Genomic DNA, 19,030 nt, shown 5'->3' with positions numbered 1-19,030 from the left:
CCATGTCTTATTTCACTTTTATAAAAAATGTTTGCTCTTACAGATAGTGCGATTGCTGCAAGACGTGTTGATTAAAGAAAAGACAAGACCTTCGTGTAAGAGTAAACAATGTTCTCCCACAGAAAGATACAAAATATACATGGACCCAGTCCATTCACGTAAGCTGCCTTGTCTGTTAAAATCTAACAGGAACAATTTTATCAGTAAACTTGTCAAATATAAAAAGAGAACTGAAAGATTTGCTTAGAAATACAAACTTGGAACAATCGATCGGTCTTTGATACTCAAAATAAACTCTCAAAAATCATAGACTCCCTTATGTGAGACTTCCAGTAAAGTTTTGCAGCAGGTAAGTGCTGTTGGGAGAGTCATCACTGCCTCCTCGCAATACATCATGAATCTGAAAAAAGGGGGGGAAAAAGGTGATGTTAATTTGAGTATACAAACGCAACGGACACAATTGAGAAAAAAGAAAACCACCTTTTGACCGATTAATTTCCATGAAGATGGAAAGATGAAGATTTGTATATACACGAATGAGCCAAAACATTATGACCACCTGCCTAATGTGCTGTCGGTCCTCTGCGTGCCACCAAAACAGAGTCGACCTGCCGAGACATGAACTCTACAAGACCCCTGAAGGTGTGCTGTGGTATCTGGCACTGAGACATTAGCAGCAGATCCTTCAAGTCTGGTAAGGTGGTGCTGCCGTGGATCGAACTTAATGGTCGAGCACATCCATACCATGAAGGGGTGTACCTGGTCTGCAATGTTTAGGTAAGTGGCATGCATCAAACTGACATCCACATGAATGTTTGCACCCAGAGTTTCCCAGCAGAACATTGCCCAGAGCATCACACTCCGTTCACTGGCTTGTCATCTTCCCACAATGCATCCTGATGCCATCACTTCCCCGGGTAAATGGCGCACACGTACACGGCCGTCCACGTGAGGTAAAAGAAAACGGGACTAATTGGACCAGGTGACCTCCTTCCACTGCTCCAAGGTACAGTTCCGATGCTCACATGCCCATTGTAGGTGCCTTCAACGGTGGACAGGGGTCATCTTGGGCACTCTGACCAGACTGCAGCTATGCAGCCCCATAAGCAGCAGGGTGTGGTGCACTGTGTGTTTTGACTCATTCCTCCAGTAACCATCATTAAAAAAAATGTGACTTGTGCCACAGTAGACCTTCTGTCGGTTCGGTCCAGACAGGATAGCCTCCGTTGCCCTCACGCATTGATGAGCCTTAGGCGCTCAACACCCTGTTGACAGTTTGTCCCTTCTCGGACCGCTGTCGGTAGGTACTCACCAGAAGCCTTGCCGTTTCAGAGATGCTCTGGCCCAGTCGTCCGGCCATAAGAATTTGGCCCTTGTCAAAGTCGCTCAGGTTTTTCCTCCTGCCCATTTCTCCAGCATTCAACATGTTAACTAGGAGAACTGATTGTTCACTTACCATCTAATCTACCCAGACCTTGACATGTGACATTGTTAGGAGATGATCAACATTATTCGCTGTGTTATCATCTGAGTGGTCATAATGATTTGGCTCATTGGTGTATTGTACATTTTAAAGAAATTGCACTGACAAATAGAAATTTCAAGCCAATGTAATATTGTAAATCTGAGCATAATAAGAAAAAACTTGATTCGCCACAAACATTTCCATTACTTTCTTTCCCCAAGATTTCTTTGTAATTGGCAGGACTTTTTTTTTTAGGCATGCAAATCCCAATATCACAATGTTATGATATTTTCAGGTTTATATTTCCATATTTCCCATGACAATGGGAACCCTGAATTCTGATTAAAAGATAAATAAATAAAACTTTAGATGATTTTCGATGACTTGGAGCATATATACACAGATATTTAAAAACTGTACCCAGTTTGTGGCTTTTGCGGCGGGTTCTTTTAGTAGGAACATCAGGATTAGGTGTTTCCGGCTCAAGGGTTCGTTTTACTGTCACAGCGCGAGACAATCGCTCAGGAGCACTGGCTGCAAAAACACACAAACACACTTTAAATCGCAATTATTGCCAGCAGTCACAGAAAGGATTGGGTAGAAACTTATGGAAATGGGAATGTGATGAAAGAAATAAAAGCTGAAATAAATCATTCTGTCAACTATTATTCTGACATTCACATTCTTATAATAAAGGAGTAATCCGAACTGACCTAAGACAGGGAACGTAAACTTCTGACTTCCACTGTATGCCAATGACATGTACTTAGCGATTACTTGCTATATATTTGTCTGCGAGTAAAACAAACAGGCTGGCTGTTTTATACTCTTTTTACGCTTTCCAACGACATATGACACATGACTATTACAGAAGTTTGATATTTTTATCGTTTACAATATTAAGTACAGTGCAAAGTTTTTAATAAATGATCAAAACGGGACACTTCTGATTTGTCTACAAATTTCAAAGCCCTTGTTCAGTTTTGGTCATAAAGTCTGCACGCATTGTAAAGTACAGCTTCTAAGATTTAAAACGATGCCTATATTGTGTTGGTCAAGACTGCCGTTATTAATGTTAATTACCACAAAAAATGATTTTGACTTTTCACTAGTTTGTTCAAAACAAAAACAAAAATTACAGTGAGGAACGTACAATGGAAGTGAATGGAGCCATTAAAATACTCCGTTTCAAAACTATAGCCACAAGACGTAAAATACGCGTCAACATGATTTTACTGTAATAAAACTGCTTACTAACCTTATCCGTGTGAAGTTATATTCAATATAATAATTTAGTTGTCTTTACGACATGACATCCTGAAATCTGTTACTGTAAATAACTTCCTGTGATTTATTAAATAAAGTCTTTTTTTTGTGGTAATCAACATTATGCTACAAATGCTATTGACTGAGCTTAACTTATAAGCAGAATATACTTTTGCTAGTGGATATCTGGTTTTCTTCCTATTAATTGGCTCAAACGAAATTCTAGAATATTTTTCAATGATTTAATGCCCTAGTCAAGGCAAATGTGGGCAAATCGAGTGACTAGTTCTTTCTCTGAACATCTCAACGTACCTGTCTGCCCAATTTTATCAAAACTTTATTTCACAGCAGACCGATATAAACCGGTGCACCCTGACTCCCTACTTCTTCGTAGCAGCCAGCCAATCAGATTGACAAAAAGTTTAGTCGGAAACACGTACTGAGCGTTTCCTCAATGTCTCTCAGCTCTTGCTCCTGCTGCTTGAGTTCCTGTCGCTTGCGTTTCATCGGAGGACTTTGCAGGTATTGCAAATGAATGTTAAGGTCAGATTGAACTTCAGATGCCTTCTTCATCGCAACCAAATACTGCTGCAACAACTCTACACAAACACACACACGGAAGAAACTATTAAGCAAACATAAGACTTCAATAAGACTTCTGTTAAACATTTTCATACTTCATTTCCCCCCTAATAAAAGAATAATTCACCCAAAAATAAACATTCTGTCATTTACTCTTAAATGCACAACTGTGCAGATTTTGCTCTTATGGAAAGAAATTGGTGCTTTTATTCACCAATGTGGCATTCAACTGATCACAATGTTTAGTCGGGACATTAATAACATGACAATTTAATACTACAATTTGCAAAACATTTTCAGAACTTCTTAAACTACATCAAAACACTCATAAAAAAAAATCCTCCACATGACAGCTTTGCAGATCCTTGTGATTCTAGCTGTCAGTTTGTCCAGATACTCCGGTGACCTTTCACCCCACACTTCCTGTAGCACATGACCTTTCACCCCACACTTCCTGTAGCACTTGCCATAGATGTGATTGTCTTGTCGGGCACTTCTCACGCAGTCTAGCTGATCCCACAAAAGCTCAATGGGGTTGAGATCCGTAACACTCTTTTCCAATTATCTGTTGTCCAATGTCTGTGTTTCTTTGCCCACTCGAACCTTTTCTTTTTGATTTTCTGTCTTTTTCTTTGCACTTCTTCCCATAAGAGTCTTCTCTTTACTGTTGTTCATGAAACTGGTGTTTAGCGGGTAGAATTCAATGAAGCCGTCAGCGGAGGACATGTGAGGCGTCTATTTCTCAAACTAGAGACTCTGATGTACTTCTCTCTTGTTTAGTTGCACATCTGGTCTTCCACATCTCTTTCTGTCCTTGTTAGAGTCAGTTGTGCTTTGTCTTTGAAGACTGTAGTGTACACCTTTGTGTGAAATCTTCAGTTTTAGGCAATTTCAAGCATTGTATCGCCTTCAATCCTCAAAACAATGATTGACTGATGAGTTTCTAGATTAAGTTTCTTTTTTGCCATTTTTGACATAATACTGACCTTAAGACATGCCAGTCTATTGCATACTGTGGCAACTCAATAACAAACACAAAGACAACGTTAAGCTTCATTTAATGAACCAAACATCTTTCAGCTGTTTTATATAATGGCAAGTGTTTTTCTATCACCAAATGATCAATTTATCTTGATTACTCAAGGATAAGGTGTTGGAGTGATGCTGCTGTCTAGATGTGATTTAAAATGACTTCTCAAATAGTGATGATGCTGTTTACATCAGTAATGTCCTGACTATACTTTGTGATCAGCTGAACGCCACTTTGGGAATTACATTACCAATTTCCTTCCAAAACAGCAAAATCTGCACATTATTCCAAACTTTTGGCCGCCAGTGTGTATATACATACACATATATATATATATACACACCCACCCACCCACACACCCACACACCCACACACACACACACACACACCGGGAGAGAGAGAGAGAGAGAGAGAGCAGTAAAGCTTGTCACCTGGTTTGTAATTATCTCCAACACCTGTGTCTTGTTGTAGTGATACGGAGAGAGACATTTAAGGAAAGCCAAGTGTCGAGAGAGAGTGTCCAGAAAGCACGACTGCCCGAGTGTGCTATTTTTGTGTGAATGCTTCATTTTAAGGGTGGTTACGTCATATGTACAGAGACCCTCAAATTAAAAGTACTGACCTCAAAACCTGCTTCGCTGTCTCCTGACTCCTCCATTGCTCAAACCAACCAGTTGACAGTACTTACCGCTCTCTCTCTCCCGCAGACCGACACACGACCACGCCCCCATGCCACAGAGACGTAATAATCTTTGTTAAACCCCAGTTATGCATGTGTCTGGATATCACGAGCTGCTCAGTATCCAAAATGTGATTAGAGTAGTGTCTACATTTAATTAGGTTATGGAGTGCGAACCCCGGGTAGGGAAGGAGGTATTGCCCCAAGTGAAGGAGTTCAAGTACCTCGGGGTCTTGTTCACGAGTGAGGGGACAATGGAGCGGGAGGTTGGCCGGAGACTCGGGGGCAGCGGGGGCGGTATTACACTCGCTCTATCGCACCGTTGTCACGAAAAGAGTGCTGAGCTGGAAGGCAAAGCTCTCGATCTACCAGTCAATTTTCGTCCCTACCCTCACCTATGGTCATGAAGGTTGGGTCATGACCGAAAGAACTAGGTCGCGAGTACAAGCGGTCGAAATAGGCTTCCTCAGAAGGGTGGCGGGCTTCTTCCTTATAGATAGGGTGAGGAGCTCAGTCATTCGTGAGGAGCTCGGAGTAGAAAGGAGTCAGTTGAGGTGGTTTGGGCATCTGGTAAGGATGCCTACTGCGTGCCTCCCTAGGGAGGTGTTTCAGGCACGTCCAGCTGGGAGGCCTCGGGGAAGTTCCAGGACTAGGTGGAGAGATTACATCTCAATGTGGCTAGGGATAGGGAAGTCTGGGGCCCCCTGCTGGAGCTGCTTCCCCGCGATCCGACTTCGGATAAGCGGTTGAAGATGGATGGATGTTTCAAAACTTACTCACATTCTTAATTCACAGATTAGGCCTAATATCCCCCTAATGTATATTACACGTCACAACCGATTTGGAAGTCTCTTCTCAGGGATTCATGTGTTTATTACATTCAGCCAATAATCACATCTTTAACTCGGTGATTAATTCTTTGATCCTGTGTGTGAATACACGACATATGGCCAAAAGTTGCATGACAGCGTGACTAAACGGGTGACCCATCATCTGCACAACAGAACTCATGTGTAAATGGCAGGACGGCTGAGGTTAATATGATGTATTTATGAATTTATCTCTGTAAAGCGCTTATATGGGATTACATAAATCATATCTTGCAAATTATAAATGTGATTCAGTTTGGGGGGGTCATTGGCTTAAAAACATAATATATGTAAAAAATTATTATCTTCAGACACATTTTTAAAGCCATGACGGTAAAAACAGCCTTTTGTGTGTGTGTGTGTGTGTGTGTGTGTGTGTGTGTGTGTGTGTGTTCCAAAAAAAGTTATACGGGTTCGGAACAACTTAAGGTCGGGTAAATGATGACAATGTTATTTTTGGGTAAACTCTTCCTTTAAAGAAAGGGAAGAAAAATTATATATAAAACTTCTATGAACAAAATGAGATATTTTCTAATTATTTAATCTTCAAAGTATAGAGAGAGAGACAGAGTGAGAGAGTGTGAGTGAAATAGAGAGAGAGAGAGAGAGAGAGAGAGAGAGAGAGAGAGTGAAATTGAGAGAGAGATAAAGAGAGAGATAGAGTGAGAGTGAAATAGAGAGAGAGAGATAGGGAGAGAGAGAGATAGAGTGAGTTTATTGTTTTTGGCAATATTGTACTGTTTACACATGCCAATAAAGCTACTTTGAGAAAGAGAGAGACAGAGAGCGAGAGAGAGAGAGAGAGAGACAGAGAGAAAGAGAGAGAGGGTGTTTATTACCGAGCTGAGCGTGTGTGTTGTTGTACTCTTTGGGTAATGGAGCACCAAACACTTGACCTCTCAGTTTCTCTATGGACGGAGCTTTATTCTGTAGGCCTCCAAACTTGCCGTTGCTGCGGATCCGTTCACCATGACGAGTTAGAAGCGTTGGACACAGCACTTTATTCTGGACGACCTGCCAAACACATTCACAAACACGTGAACATGTGCACATGTTGCAGTAAACACATAAAAACACCCCCGACACACACACTCGTGCTCTTACCCCCCTGCGATAATCGTTAGCAGAATCCAAGTCATCCACCAGGATAGTGTCTCCAAGAAGACTCGTAAACACTGTGGAAACAGAGAACAAGAGTTTTTCAGTGTTGATGTATTTCCATTGATATTAGTGGCTTGGGTGGGACAAAATGGAGCATCTGTCTGATAAAAGTGAATTTTGTCAGCGTTTAGGAGTACTCTGGCATATAGAGCGCTTCAGGACATGAACTTAAATCACAAAACGTTCCTTTTGATTTAATGGCAACGAGTTCTGCATGCACTCGCAACAGTTTTGCGTTCCTTTGCAATACGTTTTGCATTCCCTCGTCTAGTCCAAAAAGAGTCCAATTTTATATCGGAGGAGTGTTTTTACTAGTTGAATATTTAAAGCTGAACGAGTACTCGATTAATCGACTACTCGAGCACATCCCTAACCCCTAGTATACCAGAAATGACACAACAGGGTCACTGCAAACAACATAAACCATTTTTGACTGTTTTTGATCAAATGTAGAAATCTTCCAAAGTATTTGACCAGTAATATAATTAGGGATGGAAATCGTAAGTCATTTAATCTCCCTAATGATTCCGGTTCCTTAAACAATTCTTTTAGCAATAATAAATGCAATTATTAGAATTACTGCAGTCATTCGTTTGGGAATGTAGGAGCCAAACGTAATGATTGATCAAACCACTAGATGGCAGTGTGCACCAGTGGTGTGGGTGTGGTCACCTGTTAATTTAATGTGGTATCTAAACTTCCCGTGGGTTGCATCGGGGACAGGTGGCGGAAACATATGGTTCTTACCATAGAGCAACATGCTTTACCCTCTGTAATATATATATGTCATTAAATGGACAACAAAGCATTTGAAATGGATATTGATGTGTGGACATTGTTTACGCCAATCTATGAGTAAAGATCATCTTATCACCTGGCCCTGGCTTATAGGAAAGCCACTACAGGGCAGTAGCGCTATATTTTTTTTATTATTTTCGCTATAAGTTGATGCTTAAAATGTTAAAGTTTCCGTATACATAAGTCAGGCATATGCATATGAGGTATCATTTGAAAAGCATTTTTTTTACTTAAAATAACAAAATAAGGCCTCAAAATATTTGCGGTGACAATTAGCGCTCCCTCGAGGTGATGTGGTAGACATATCTACATGAGAATAAAAGACCTTCACATAGCACCTAAATGGACGAGTCATATCAAATGAAAGCTCTCATTCTCTTTATTGTGTTGCACTAATACCACAGTTCGAAAGATTTTTAACGAATCGCAACGTGAAATATGATTTCTGTAAGTCATCAAATACAAACCTCTCTTTTAAGTGCCAAGTCCCAAAGCTCCCAAATAGCTAAAAACTTTTATCTTCTTTTCTAAAAATGTGTCATTTTTTACTTGTCTGTGAGCTTGTGTGGTGTTATATCTTAGATATCCAAAACAAAATATGCCATCCAGCTGTAAAAAGCATGCTTACTTTTGACTATTGATGATAACATGTTATATATCATCACAGAGGGGGATGATCTCTGCTTTCTAATGCCTCTAGTCCACTCAGAGGCCGAGATATTCGACTGAATGTCAATGGACGAGCACGTCTGTGAGGGCTAAAATGCGTAAGAGCGCCACCTATCTTTCAGATCTGTATATTGTGATGGAGAATACAATTATAATTAACAATAATTAACAAAAACAATTTCTGTTGTTTACAAAAACAAATTGTGAATCACACGATTATAAACATGCACAATATTATTTATGAATAAAATGTCATTTTTTTTTGTATTTGGTGGAAATTCAGATTTTTTTAATTTTTTTAATTAGTCCAAAGTATTTGTGAATGATAAGCTTTTAAATTTGAGTGTGAAAAATTGTGGGTGGCAGCCCAAACCAGAGTTTAAGGTTTAAATTACAGATAAATATTCAGAATAATTTTAGACGTAGATCAGATTTCTAATGGGTTGAGCCTTCGCACACACACACACACACACGCGCGCACACACACACATTCTATGTTAATGCACTAAAGTGCCATGTTGCTTGGCAACTGCAAACAGCCTACAACTAAGATAGAAACTATATTATTTGTTGAGAGAAAAAAAAAAAATTATTAATGAAACATTTACTGTTTATTAAACACGGGCATCTTTAGGCTTATTGCTGTTGCTGGTGTTGTCGTCTTCATGCTTCAACTTATAGAAGTGTCGGTTCTGAATTTTGCTTATTTATGACAATGAATGGTAAAATTAAGAAATTTAAATGTAAAAAAAGATCCAAATAGAATAAAATCCCAAAAGAAATGCATAATTCTATTGTCCAACTTCAGGGAAGAAGAATTGGTATCATCATCAAAAAACGGGTTACACATCGAACCCTTCCAGACAAACATGACTGTGAATACCAAAGGAAGGTGCCACTTTTCAATACCATATACACATATATAATGAGCCAGGACTGTGTTTGACACTTTTTGGGGTAAAAACACTCCGAGTATTGACATGAACATATCCAAATTCCAGCTGCACAGTTTGCTTTCAAGAAAGACCAGAAAAGTTAAAGCATTTGTACTTGTATGCTGAATTATAACGGTGACATTTTGCAGCCTTGTAAACCATCTGATACATTTTTGCAACGGGTTTCCAACTAAATCAAAACATGCACAACATCGTATTTATAATCAGTGGTTTCCTTAAAAAAATAAACTTTGAAGGGGAAATAAAGAAAACACATAATCAATAGCAATGCTTGAGTACTCGGAGTTAAACATGATTCCTCTGATCACACAAACCTGCACACAAGCTTTTGAAAACAATGCACAGCATGCTGCCAACATCCTCAAGCGGCCAAACATTTCATACAAAAAATCATTGTCAAATCCAAAACACACACACACACACCATTAGCTCATTCTATTACTACAATGTAATCGTTCTGCCAGGACATGAGCTGAGATGAAGCGTTACAAATAAGGACAAAAACCGTCTCTTAAAAGGAAGTTCCATGACATCATTCCATGATGCATTAAGCTGGTCGTTTCATCTGGAAACATTTAAAATATAGATGAACTCAAACACAGTGAATCCAATGTATACTTAACTACACAACAAAGTTGTGACAAAAAACACGCTGCATAACTACTCCATTCGTACAACTTGAAGCTTCCCCATAAACTCTCAAACACTCAAATAATGAGTTTAAACACTCACGCTCTCATTCTTCTTTCAAATGGAAACTAAAGTACATAAATTGGTCAATCATGGATTATTTGTTCTGGAAAATCTGTTTCACACCACTTAATGTCTTGAGACTGCGTTGTACTATTTTTCAGTACAACCAGGATCCAAGATTAACACTCGACAAGCCCCAAATAAAACTGGGATCCCGCTCTTTTCAAAGCACAATTTTCCAGGACATTTAATGTGCCCACCAAGTGCAATCTTTAAGCAAAAATGCATACGTGCATATAAATAGAGCTTTTATTTTGGCCATTTATTATTATTAATCCCTATAAAGCTGTGAATTAAATAAATACATAGTCTGTATGTGCTGCACACTTCAGAGTGCATGCGTGATGATCATGATGAGGAGTTTTCATTGTATGAGTGGCCAGCTTCACACATTCATTTTGAAGCATGCATCACTTGCAGATTATATACACAGATGAGCCAAAACATTATGACCACTCACAGGTGAAGCGAATAACGTTCATCGTCTCCTGACAAGCTCACATGTCAAGGTCTGGGTAGATTAGATGGTAAGTGAACAATCAATTCTCATAGTCAACGTGTTGAATGGTGGAGAAATGGGCAGGAGGAAAGACCTGAGCGACTTTGACAAGGGCCAGTATGTTATAGCCAGATGACTGGGTCAGAGCATCTCTGAAATGGCAAGGCTTGTGGGGTGCTCCTAAACAACAGTGGTGAGAACCTACCGACAGTGGTCCGAGGTGGTACAAACCACAAACTGGCAACAGGGGGTTGGGCATCTAAGGCAATGAAGGCTATCCCGTCTGTTCCATGACATTGAGTGATTCCATCTGTGTTTTTGCATACAACATGTGGTAACCGCTGTATACATTTTGAATGCCCAATTCCCAATGAGCTCAAGGTCCTCGTGGTGGCATACTGACTCGCCTCAATCCGGGTGGCGGAGGATGAATCTCAGTTACTTCTGCATCCGAGACCGTCAATCTGTGCAGCTTATCACATGGCTTGTTGAGCGCGTTACCATAGAGACCTTATTCTCTACGGCATCCATGCACAACTCACCACGTATACCATCGAGAGAGAGAACAACATTATAGTGACCACAAGGAAGTTAACCCAACATGACACAACCCAACCTAGCAACTGGGCCAATTAGGAAGCCTGACTGGAGTCACTCAGCATGCCCTGGATTCGACGGTATAAATGGTTTAATAACACTTAACCATTGACTGGGATCCACAACGCGCAGCCGCCGGCAATGAAATAACTATATGAATTTGTGCATTTGACTCCTATGTCGAGCCCCGATCGTTACCATGTTTTTGTTCATGTAACAAAAACATTGTTGGAACAGTCAAACAGATCCATTAAACTAAAACAGTACAACTAAAATATAAAAAACTTTTTATGCAAGGCTAGTCTGCCATTGGGAGCAACTTGGGGTTCAGTGTCTTGCCCAAGGACACTTCGGCATGTGGAGTCATGTGGGCCGGGAATCGAACCACCAACCCTGTGATTAGCAGCCGACCCATTCTACCACCTGAATCTCTACTGAATATAATGAATTCCTCTTTAGGTCTATGACAAGCTCCCAAAACATTCAAACTGATTTATAAACTGCTTATAAAAGAACATGAATCGTGATCCCAATGAACTGACTATTATAGACCTATTTAAAGTCTTTAACATATGATAAAAAAAACATTAGAAAAACGAGAAATGGTGTTCACGAAGGGTTCCTGACAGGTTTTAGGCCCCATCACAGTACTAAATAACAAGTGATATAATACAAAGTACATATGATTTTGCTGTAAGAGTGAATGACGTGAGCACTTGCCTTTATTGCAGCTTTCTACAAATTGAGGAAAAATAAGCAGATCTTTGATAAAAATTGGATTTCCAAGAGGACGGAAGAGAGCCGAACCATTCCTGATGTGAGGCAGCGGCCTAAGACAACACAAAGAACAACACAAAGATACAGCTGAGATAATATAAGGCATATAAATATACTAATAATCTTACAGTATATGGTAAATGGTAAATGGTCTGCACTTATATAGCGCCTTTTTAACCTTAACGGTATTCAAAGGGCTTTACACTGTGGCACATTCACCCATTCACACACACATTCACACACCAATGATGGCAGAGCTGCCATGCAAGGTGCTAGTCTGCCATTGGGAGCAACTTGGGGTTCAGTGTCTTCCCAAGGATACTTCGGCATGTGGAGTAGTGTGGGCCGGGATTCGACCCATCAATCCTGCGATTAGTGGCCGACCCACTCTACCACCTGAGCCACAGCCTCCCCCATTTAAGCCGCCCAGCATTTGTGGCATAATGTTGATTACCACAAAAAAATATTGAGATTTGTCACTCCTTTTCTTAAAAAGAAAAGTCAAGGTTACAACGAGACACCTGAAATAGAAGTGAACAGGGCTTTATTTTTGGAGGATTTAAAAAGGTAGAAATGTGAAGTTTATCAATTTATAAAAGCACTAACGTTAATTATTTTGTTAAAGCTCATGCATTATTTAAGCTTTGTTTCTATTGTCACTTTTACTATCATTAATATCGGTCATTGATATCGGTCTGATTATGCTGATATTGGAAGAAGATATTAATCCAACTCAAACAGTGTACCTTCTTTAACACTTTCTTTAGCACCCTCTTTAGTACCTTCTATAGCACCCTCTTTAGTACCTTCTATAGCACCCTCTTTAGTACCTTCTATAGCACCCTCTTTAGTACCTTCTATAGCACCCTCTTTAGTACCTTCTATAGCACCCTCTTTAGTACCCTATTTAGTACCTTCTATAGCACCCTCTTTAGTACCTTCTATAGCACCCTCTTTAGTACCTTCTATAGCACCCTCTTTAGTACCCTCTTTAGTACCCTCTTTAGTAACTTCTATAGCACCCTCTTTAGGACCCTCTATAGCACCCTCTTTAGTAACTTCTATAGCACCCTCTTTAGTACCCTCTTTAGCACCTTCTTTAGTACCTTCTTTAGCACCCTCTTTAGTACCCTTTTTTTTAAAATACTTCAGGTTAGTATTTAACAGTTATCCACTTTTTTGGCTGTACATTAATAGTTAAAAGTTAATGTTAAAAACGTTATTATAAATAACAATATTTTCATGCCCGACTTCTCTTGATCCATTGAAAAAAAAAAAAATCTGTAGGCCTAGGCTTTAGGCCTAGTCCACACGTATTCATTTACGGTTGAAATCGCATTGATTTTGTTACATTAATGCCTCTCTTCAACACAGGAATGGCGTTTTCCTCCACTAAGAATAAAAACTTTTGGAAACACGTTCTAGGATCGCATACTTTCATAAGAGTTTTCAAATGGAAATGTATCAAGGCCCCTGCACACTTCCTACAAAATCAAAGAATGAATAAGTGTGACATCATTTAGAGCTAAATATACCCAGTAAGGTGTTTTTGCATTGCTTTTGGTGGCTCGTAAGAGCTCACCAATGCAAACTTTCAGGAAAACTTTGTACCGGCTGCTTAACACTTTCTTACTGCCATTGGTCCACGTCATCGGTAGGTGTGAGCTAGAGCAACACCTACCTTGAGGCCGACATGGTTACATGGTTCAGTCAGTCAAGATCATTTAATATGAACACACCGGCATGTAGTTATTAGCGAAGTGTACGATTGTTCGGGTAGAGACATTTTCCAAAAACATATAACTGTTTAATTATTCTAAAAACGTAGTAAAATCTACTCAAATACTCTTAAGTGTCCGTTCACTCATGTACCATATGCAGCACAAACCATTTGCCCAAAGTAAGGTATGCCTCTCTTTTGTGTTTATTCTGCCCATTAACACTCTTTTATAAACCCATCTTTGCAGTAGTATCAGTGTCATCATCAATTACAATAACATAGGGCTATCGGCACATAATATGGCTGAGTATAGTGTTAGCGCATTATCGTCATGAATGCAAACATTACAAATTACACATTATCCACTGTTATATATTACTTTAAATCATCATTGAGTAGTTAAAACAGCATCTTTTACTGATCTCGTGTGAAATCTACTCATAGAATGAGTCATGAAGCCATTGATAGTACATTCAAATGTCACATTAGTTGATGTTTTACTTTACAAGACTGCATGTGTGTACCTGTTGTTTGGTCTCCAAAACACAGTCTCAAGCGGGATGACTTGCTGTCGCCCTTGTGTATCATCATAGATTCTCTTGGCCGCAGCGGTCGTTTCAGTGACCACACAGTCCATGTCACCCAGCAGATGCCAGGAGATCACCTTCGCTGCATCATCATCCTCTATTTGCGCCAGATGAGCTACCTACAAATCACACACAAACACACATAAATGATGTAAATCACTCCTTGTGTAATTTCAGGTCTATATTTCAAAGGATGCAGGATGTTATACGAATATTAGATGGAAAAAATAAACTAAATCGAAAACAAAATCTGCTAAGCACCACAACACAATGACTCTCAAAGCAAATGCACAGTTGAGTCACACAACACAATCTGTGGCTCTGAATCACAAACCCTTGAAATCACACCTAATCTCTCAAAACGACGTATACCAGGGATCCTTAGACCATGGCAAAGACAGCAGAATGAGGTAATGCCGAAATGCATTACACAAACTAAAACGTTATAATTTTGCTTTAATTGTCATCAATTCACATCATTTTGGATGGCAAATTTAACAAAAGTATAGTTTGTGTTTTGTATTTTATTTCAGTTAGTTGTCAAGGCAAGATTTCTAGTTTTTGTTTAGTTTTAGTTTTTCCATCTAATATTCGTATCTTATAGTTTAGTTCACGAAAAAAAAAAATTTATTTTTAGTTTTCATACGTTGAAATTTGCCATGTTATTTAATTATATTTTAGTTCCTTAGTTGGCAGTAATGGGAATGCATTTACCTCAGTGGCAATGTGCACTGCTTCCATTACAATAATATATCGGTTAAATTTGTATATTTGTTTGCATAATTGTTACATTATTTTTGTTGAAGAAATTCAAAACAGAAGTCTAAAATTGCTAAAACTAAAACAAAAATAAATCATTACTAAATAGAAATATTTTTATTAAATGAAAACTATTAAAAACTACAAAAAATCATACAAGAAAAATATTAAAACAAAACTGAAATTCAATTAAAAATAACATAAAAGGTTATTAAAATAAATAATATGATAACATTGGTCGGATGCTGGTCTAAAAGTCAAAAGTAATATCTGAAATAATTCACAATCCATAAATGTAAGTTTTAATAATAATATTAATAATAAAAAAGTAATATTGCTATTTTCTATGCACACTGTTTATCACATTAATAAGATAACGGTAAATTACATTAATGTAGCCTAAATGTATGAATATTCAGTGGACTGAAAATATATTAAAGGAATAGTTCACCAAAAATGAAAATCCAGTCACCCTGTGTTGTTATAACACTATATGACTTTCTTTATTATTCTGAACACAAAGGGAGTAATTGTGAATAAATGTTGTGCTCTGTGATGTCATACAGAGTCAGTTTATAGTGACCACTTCATCAAGTTTCAAAAGAACACAAAAGGTATAATTCAGAAGTCTAATCAATTATTCCATGAGACTCATGATGGTTATGAAAATGTACGATAAGGTTTGGTGAGAAACAATTTATAACATTGAATTTCTTTTTTAAGTTTGTAGTCGAATAGATGCATTTCTATGCCCAACCTTATTTTTTTGAGTCCTCTGTCACCTCTTCTCCATTCTGCACCGGTGAGTATTTTTGACATACCTCACAGCGAGACATTCAGTATTTGTAACATTCTTGGTCAAAATCAAGACGTTTTAAACCGGCTCATCCACACATGAGTTGCTGGCTTTAATATATTGTTATGAGAATGTTTTTGGACTGGTGCCAGCTCACAGCTGACTGAGTTACCTGGCTCGATGCTAAAAAAGAAAACAAGTGATCGATAGAATGTACCGTCGCAAGTCACGGCTGGTTAGGACAAAAACTCTGATTAACATACTGTAGAAAAGATGGCGTGTCGTTTGCCGTCAGGTAAGGACACGGTGTGACTGTGGCTGCCTGTTGCCTCCTCTATGTTTCTGTTTGATTTACAAATACTCCGTTCAAAAAAATAAGGCTGGGTATAGAAATGCATAAATTCTTCGACTGCAAACTCTTCAGACATGTTAGTTAGTTCTGTTCTCTGTTTTGTGTGCAGATGTGTTGTGTTTTGTTGTCACTATCGCTCTGGAGGACCTGTTTTTAGATTAAACGAGTTCACTATTGAACACCCCAATGTTGCGAGGGGCTGAACTGTTGCTCTCGTGGCCTGTCATGAACACGCACAGGAGATTAACAGTCCGTGAACACTTTTACTAAATAATACTGTACAGTTCAATGGAAAGGAGGTGAGAACCGGCTTGATATAAATAACATTTTAAATGATAAACTGAACCAAAAGGACACACACAGTTGTCGGGCAGCTGCCCGTAACTCACTCTCTCTCTCTCTCGCAGGGCCATCTCCGGTTGCCTTTATCCCTCTCGGGCTTCATCAGCCAAATTAGGGGCCGGGTGTGCAGAATCACAACCGGCCCTCTGCCCAGCTACAAATACATTCGATTTAGGTTTGTTTCTCACCAAAGCTCATCGTATGCTTTCATAATAATCATGAGTCTCATATAATAATTGATTAGACTTCTGAATTACACTTTTGTGTTCTTTTGAAACTTGAAGTGGTCACCATAAACTGACACTGTATGACATCACAGAGCACAACATTTATTCACAATTTCTCCCTTTGTGTTCAGAATAATAAAGAAAGTCATAGAGTGTTATAACAACACAGGGGTGAGTAAACAATGACTGAATTTTCATTTTTGGGTGAACTATCCCTTTAAGAGGTAAATGCAAACACTCCCATTTCTAACGAATATTTAATAAAAATACAAATGTAGAAGCTGCGTCCAATTGGTATTTGGAATCCTCCAGATGTATTTTTTATGGTATTAAAATTCATGTTTACATTAAATATTAATTGGTTAGGAAGCCTGGTGACCAACTATGCTGGTCTTTTCAGCAGGATATAATTTCTGGTTCTACATTTGAACATAAATGTAATTATTTATGACTAACTAAACAAACTAATTGTCTTTAAAATCCTCAAGATGACGTTCTCTACCAGATTTGGGGTCTTTGGTCTTCCTGCCTGTATCCTCCTCTATGTTTCTGTTTGATGTACGAATACTCCGTTCAAAAAAATGAGGCTGGGCATAGAAATGCATCAATTCTTCGACTGCAAACTCTTCAGACATGTTTAGTAAGTTCATTTGATCATAAATTGTATTATTTATGAATAACTAAACTAACTAACTGTCTTTAAAATCCTCAAGACGGAAAAATCCTCAGTTGGTAGAGCAGGTCGGCCACTAATCGTAGGTTTGGCGCTTCGATTCCCGGCGCACACGACTCCACATGCCGAAGTGTCCTTGGGTAAGACACTGAACCCCAAGTTGCTCCCAATGGCAGGCTAGCACCTTACATAGCAGCTCTGCCATCATTGGTGTGTGAGTGTGTGTGTGAATGGGACACAGTGTAAAGCGCTTTGAATACCGCTAATGTTAAAAAAGGTGCTACATAAGTGCAGACCATTTTTTACCATCTAAATTGAATAAAAGTAAAGAACAATGCAAAAATGAAAAACTGTGACATTGAAATATAGCAAATGTCGAAAGCAGGGACGTTCATCCTAGCTCAGTTGGTAATAACAAAATGAAGCAAATGAGAGCACATCCCTTTAGGTGATGACAGAAATGGGATCAAAGTATCACTTGTGATCGGACCACCGGAGATATTATTACATGACAAAAACAAACACACACCTTCCCCAGAACTCCTGGGATCCCTTTGAAAGGATCTGGAATGAGGCATTTCCGTCGAGGCTGCTCCTCCATCATCTTTAAATGATCTTTTCTCCCATTTATTACATTCTCTATTGCTGATACCTAGACAGATATACACACAGACATACATCTAGACACACAGGAATCAAATAAATGTTTGCACAAAGACCAAACTAACAGAGACTCACAGTGGTTAGTTCGGAGATGTTTAAGCCACTCTTTATAATCTGAGGTTTGAGTTCATTCAGTTTGTTAGATGCATCTCGCACCTGACCTGAAGAGAAAGCCAATGGATACAATCACAGCCGAAATAACAATAACAGTAACAGTAAGATACGCAGATACACACAACAGAGAATAATCACACAGAATAAGTGTAGCGCCTACAGTCAAGTTCAGATTTGAGCTGCTCGTTGGTGTCAAAGATCTCACGGTACATCAAAACGGTTTGGGACAGACGATCTTTCTTCTTACTCAGAGTCGTCATGACTTTCTGACGTTCAGCATCTGCAATGTAAAACAACACTTTTTGAGAACTATAAATGGCAAGTGTTTTTCCGAGCACTGAGAACTGTGGTTCATTTAGTGCAATTATTGCTAGTGCTGCTTTAACACAAACAAAACGAGGTGTCTGTCTGACGAATGTGTACATCAACACGTCATTAGCAAATCCCTTAATAAGTCCATCTCAGACAGATTGATGAATTCATTTGCATAACTGTTTGCTGTAGGCCAATAATAGGCTTATGTTCAATAATATGGAAACAAATATATTGATATCTAAAGCCACTTTTTGTGTCATCTCATCAATGCTTTACCTGACTGCCACAATAATGTAATGCATTTAATCTGAATTATTATATTTATTATATAAATCCTTCAAATTATTTAGATTTAACTAGTAATTATATAATTAAATGTTA

General features: G+C 38.7%; 1 protein-coding gene across 1 annotated transcript in view; it reads right to left on the bottom strand.

Moving 5' to 3' along the window:
- The window catches only part of smchd1 (structural maintenance of chromosomes flexible hinge domain containing 1), a 73,924-nt gene that overhangs the window by 223 nt on the left and 54,671 nt on the right, over nucleotides 1-19,030 (bottom strand). Inside the window, exons 40-49 of the mRNA XM_052141378.1 lie at nucleotides 18,495-18,614; nucleotides 18,296-18,381; nucleotides 18,087-18,209; nucleotides 14,346-14,527; nucleotides 12,045-12,154; nucleotides 6,996-7,066; nucleotides 6,731-6,905; nucleotides 3,172-3,330; nucleotides 1,886-1,999; nucleotides 1-400 (exon numbers count right to left, since the gene is read on the bottom strand). The exon at nucleotides 1-400 is cut by the window's left edge and continues 223 nt beyond it. Of these exons, the coding sequence (XP_051997338.1) occupies nucleotides 393-400; nucleotides 1,886-1,999; nucleotides 3,172-3,330; nucleotides 6,731-6,905; nucleotides 6,996-7,066; nucleotides 12,045-12,154; nucleotides 14,346-14,527; nucleotides 18,087-18,209; nucleotides 18,296-18,381; nucleotides 18,495-18,614 (1,148 nt within the window). The 3' untranslated portion in view covers nucleotides 1-392. The remainder of the gene's footprint in view (nucleotides 401-1,885; nucleotides 2,000-3,171; nucleotides 3,331-6,730; nucleotides 6,906-6,995; nucleotides 7,067-12,044; nucleotides 12,155-14,345; nucleotides 14,528-18,086; nucleotides 18,210-18,295; nucleotides 18,382-18,494; nucleotides 18,615-19,030) is intronic.

The sequence above is a fragment of the Xyrauchen texanus genome, chromosome 2 (assembly GCF_025860055.1).
Source record: "Xyrauchen texanus isolate HMW12.3.18 chromosome 2, RBS_HiC_50CHRs, whole genome shotgun sequence".
Taxonomy (NCBI): domain Eukaryota; kingdom Metazoa; phylum Chordata; class Actinopteri; order Cypriniformes; family Catostomidae; genus Xyrauchen; species Xyrauchen texanus.
Note: the sequence above shows the minus strand (reverse complement) of the source record. Positions and strands in the feature narration are given on the sequence as shown.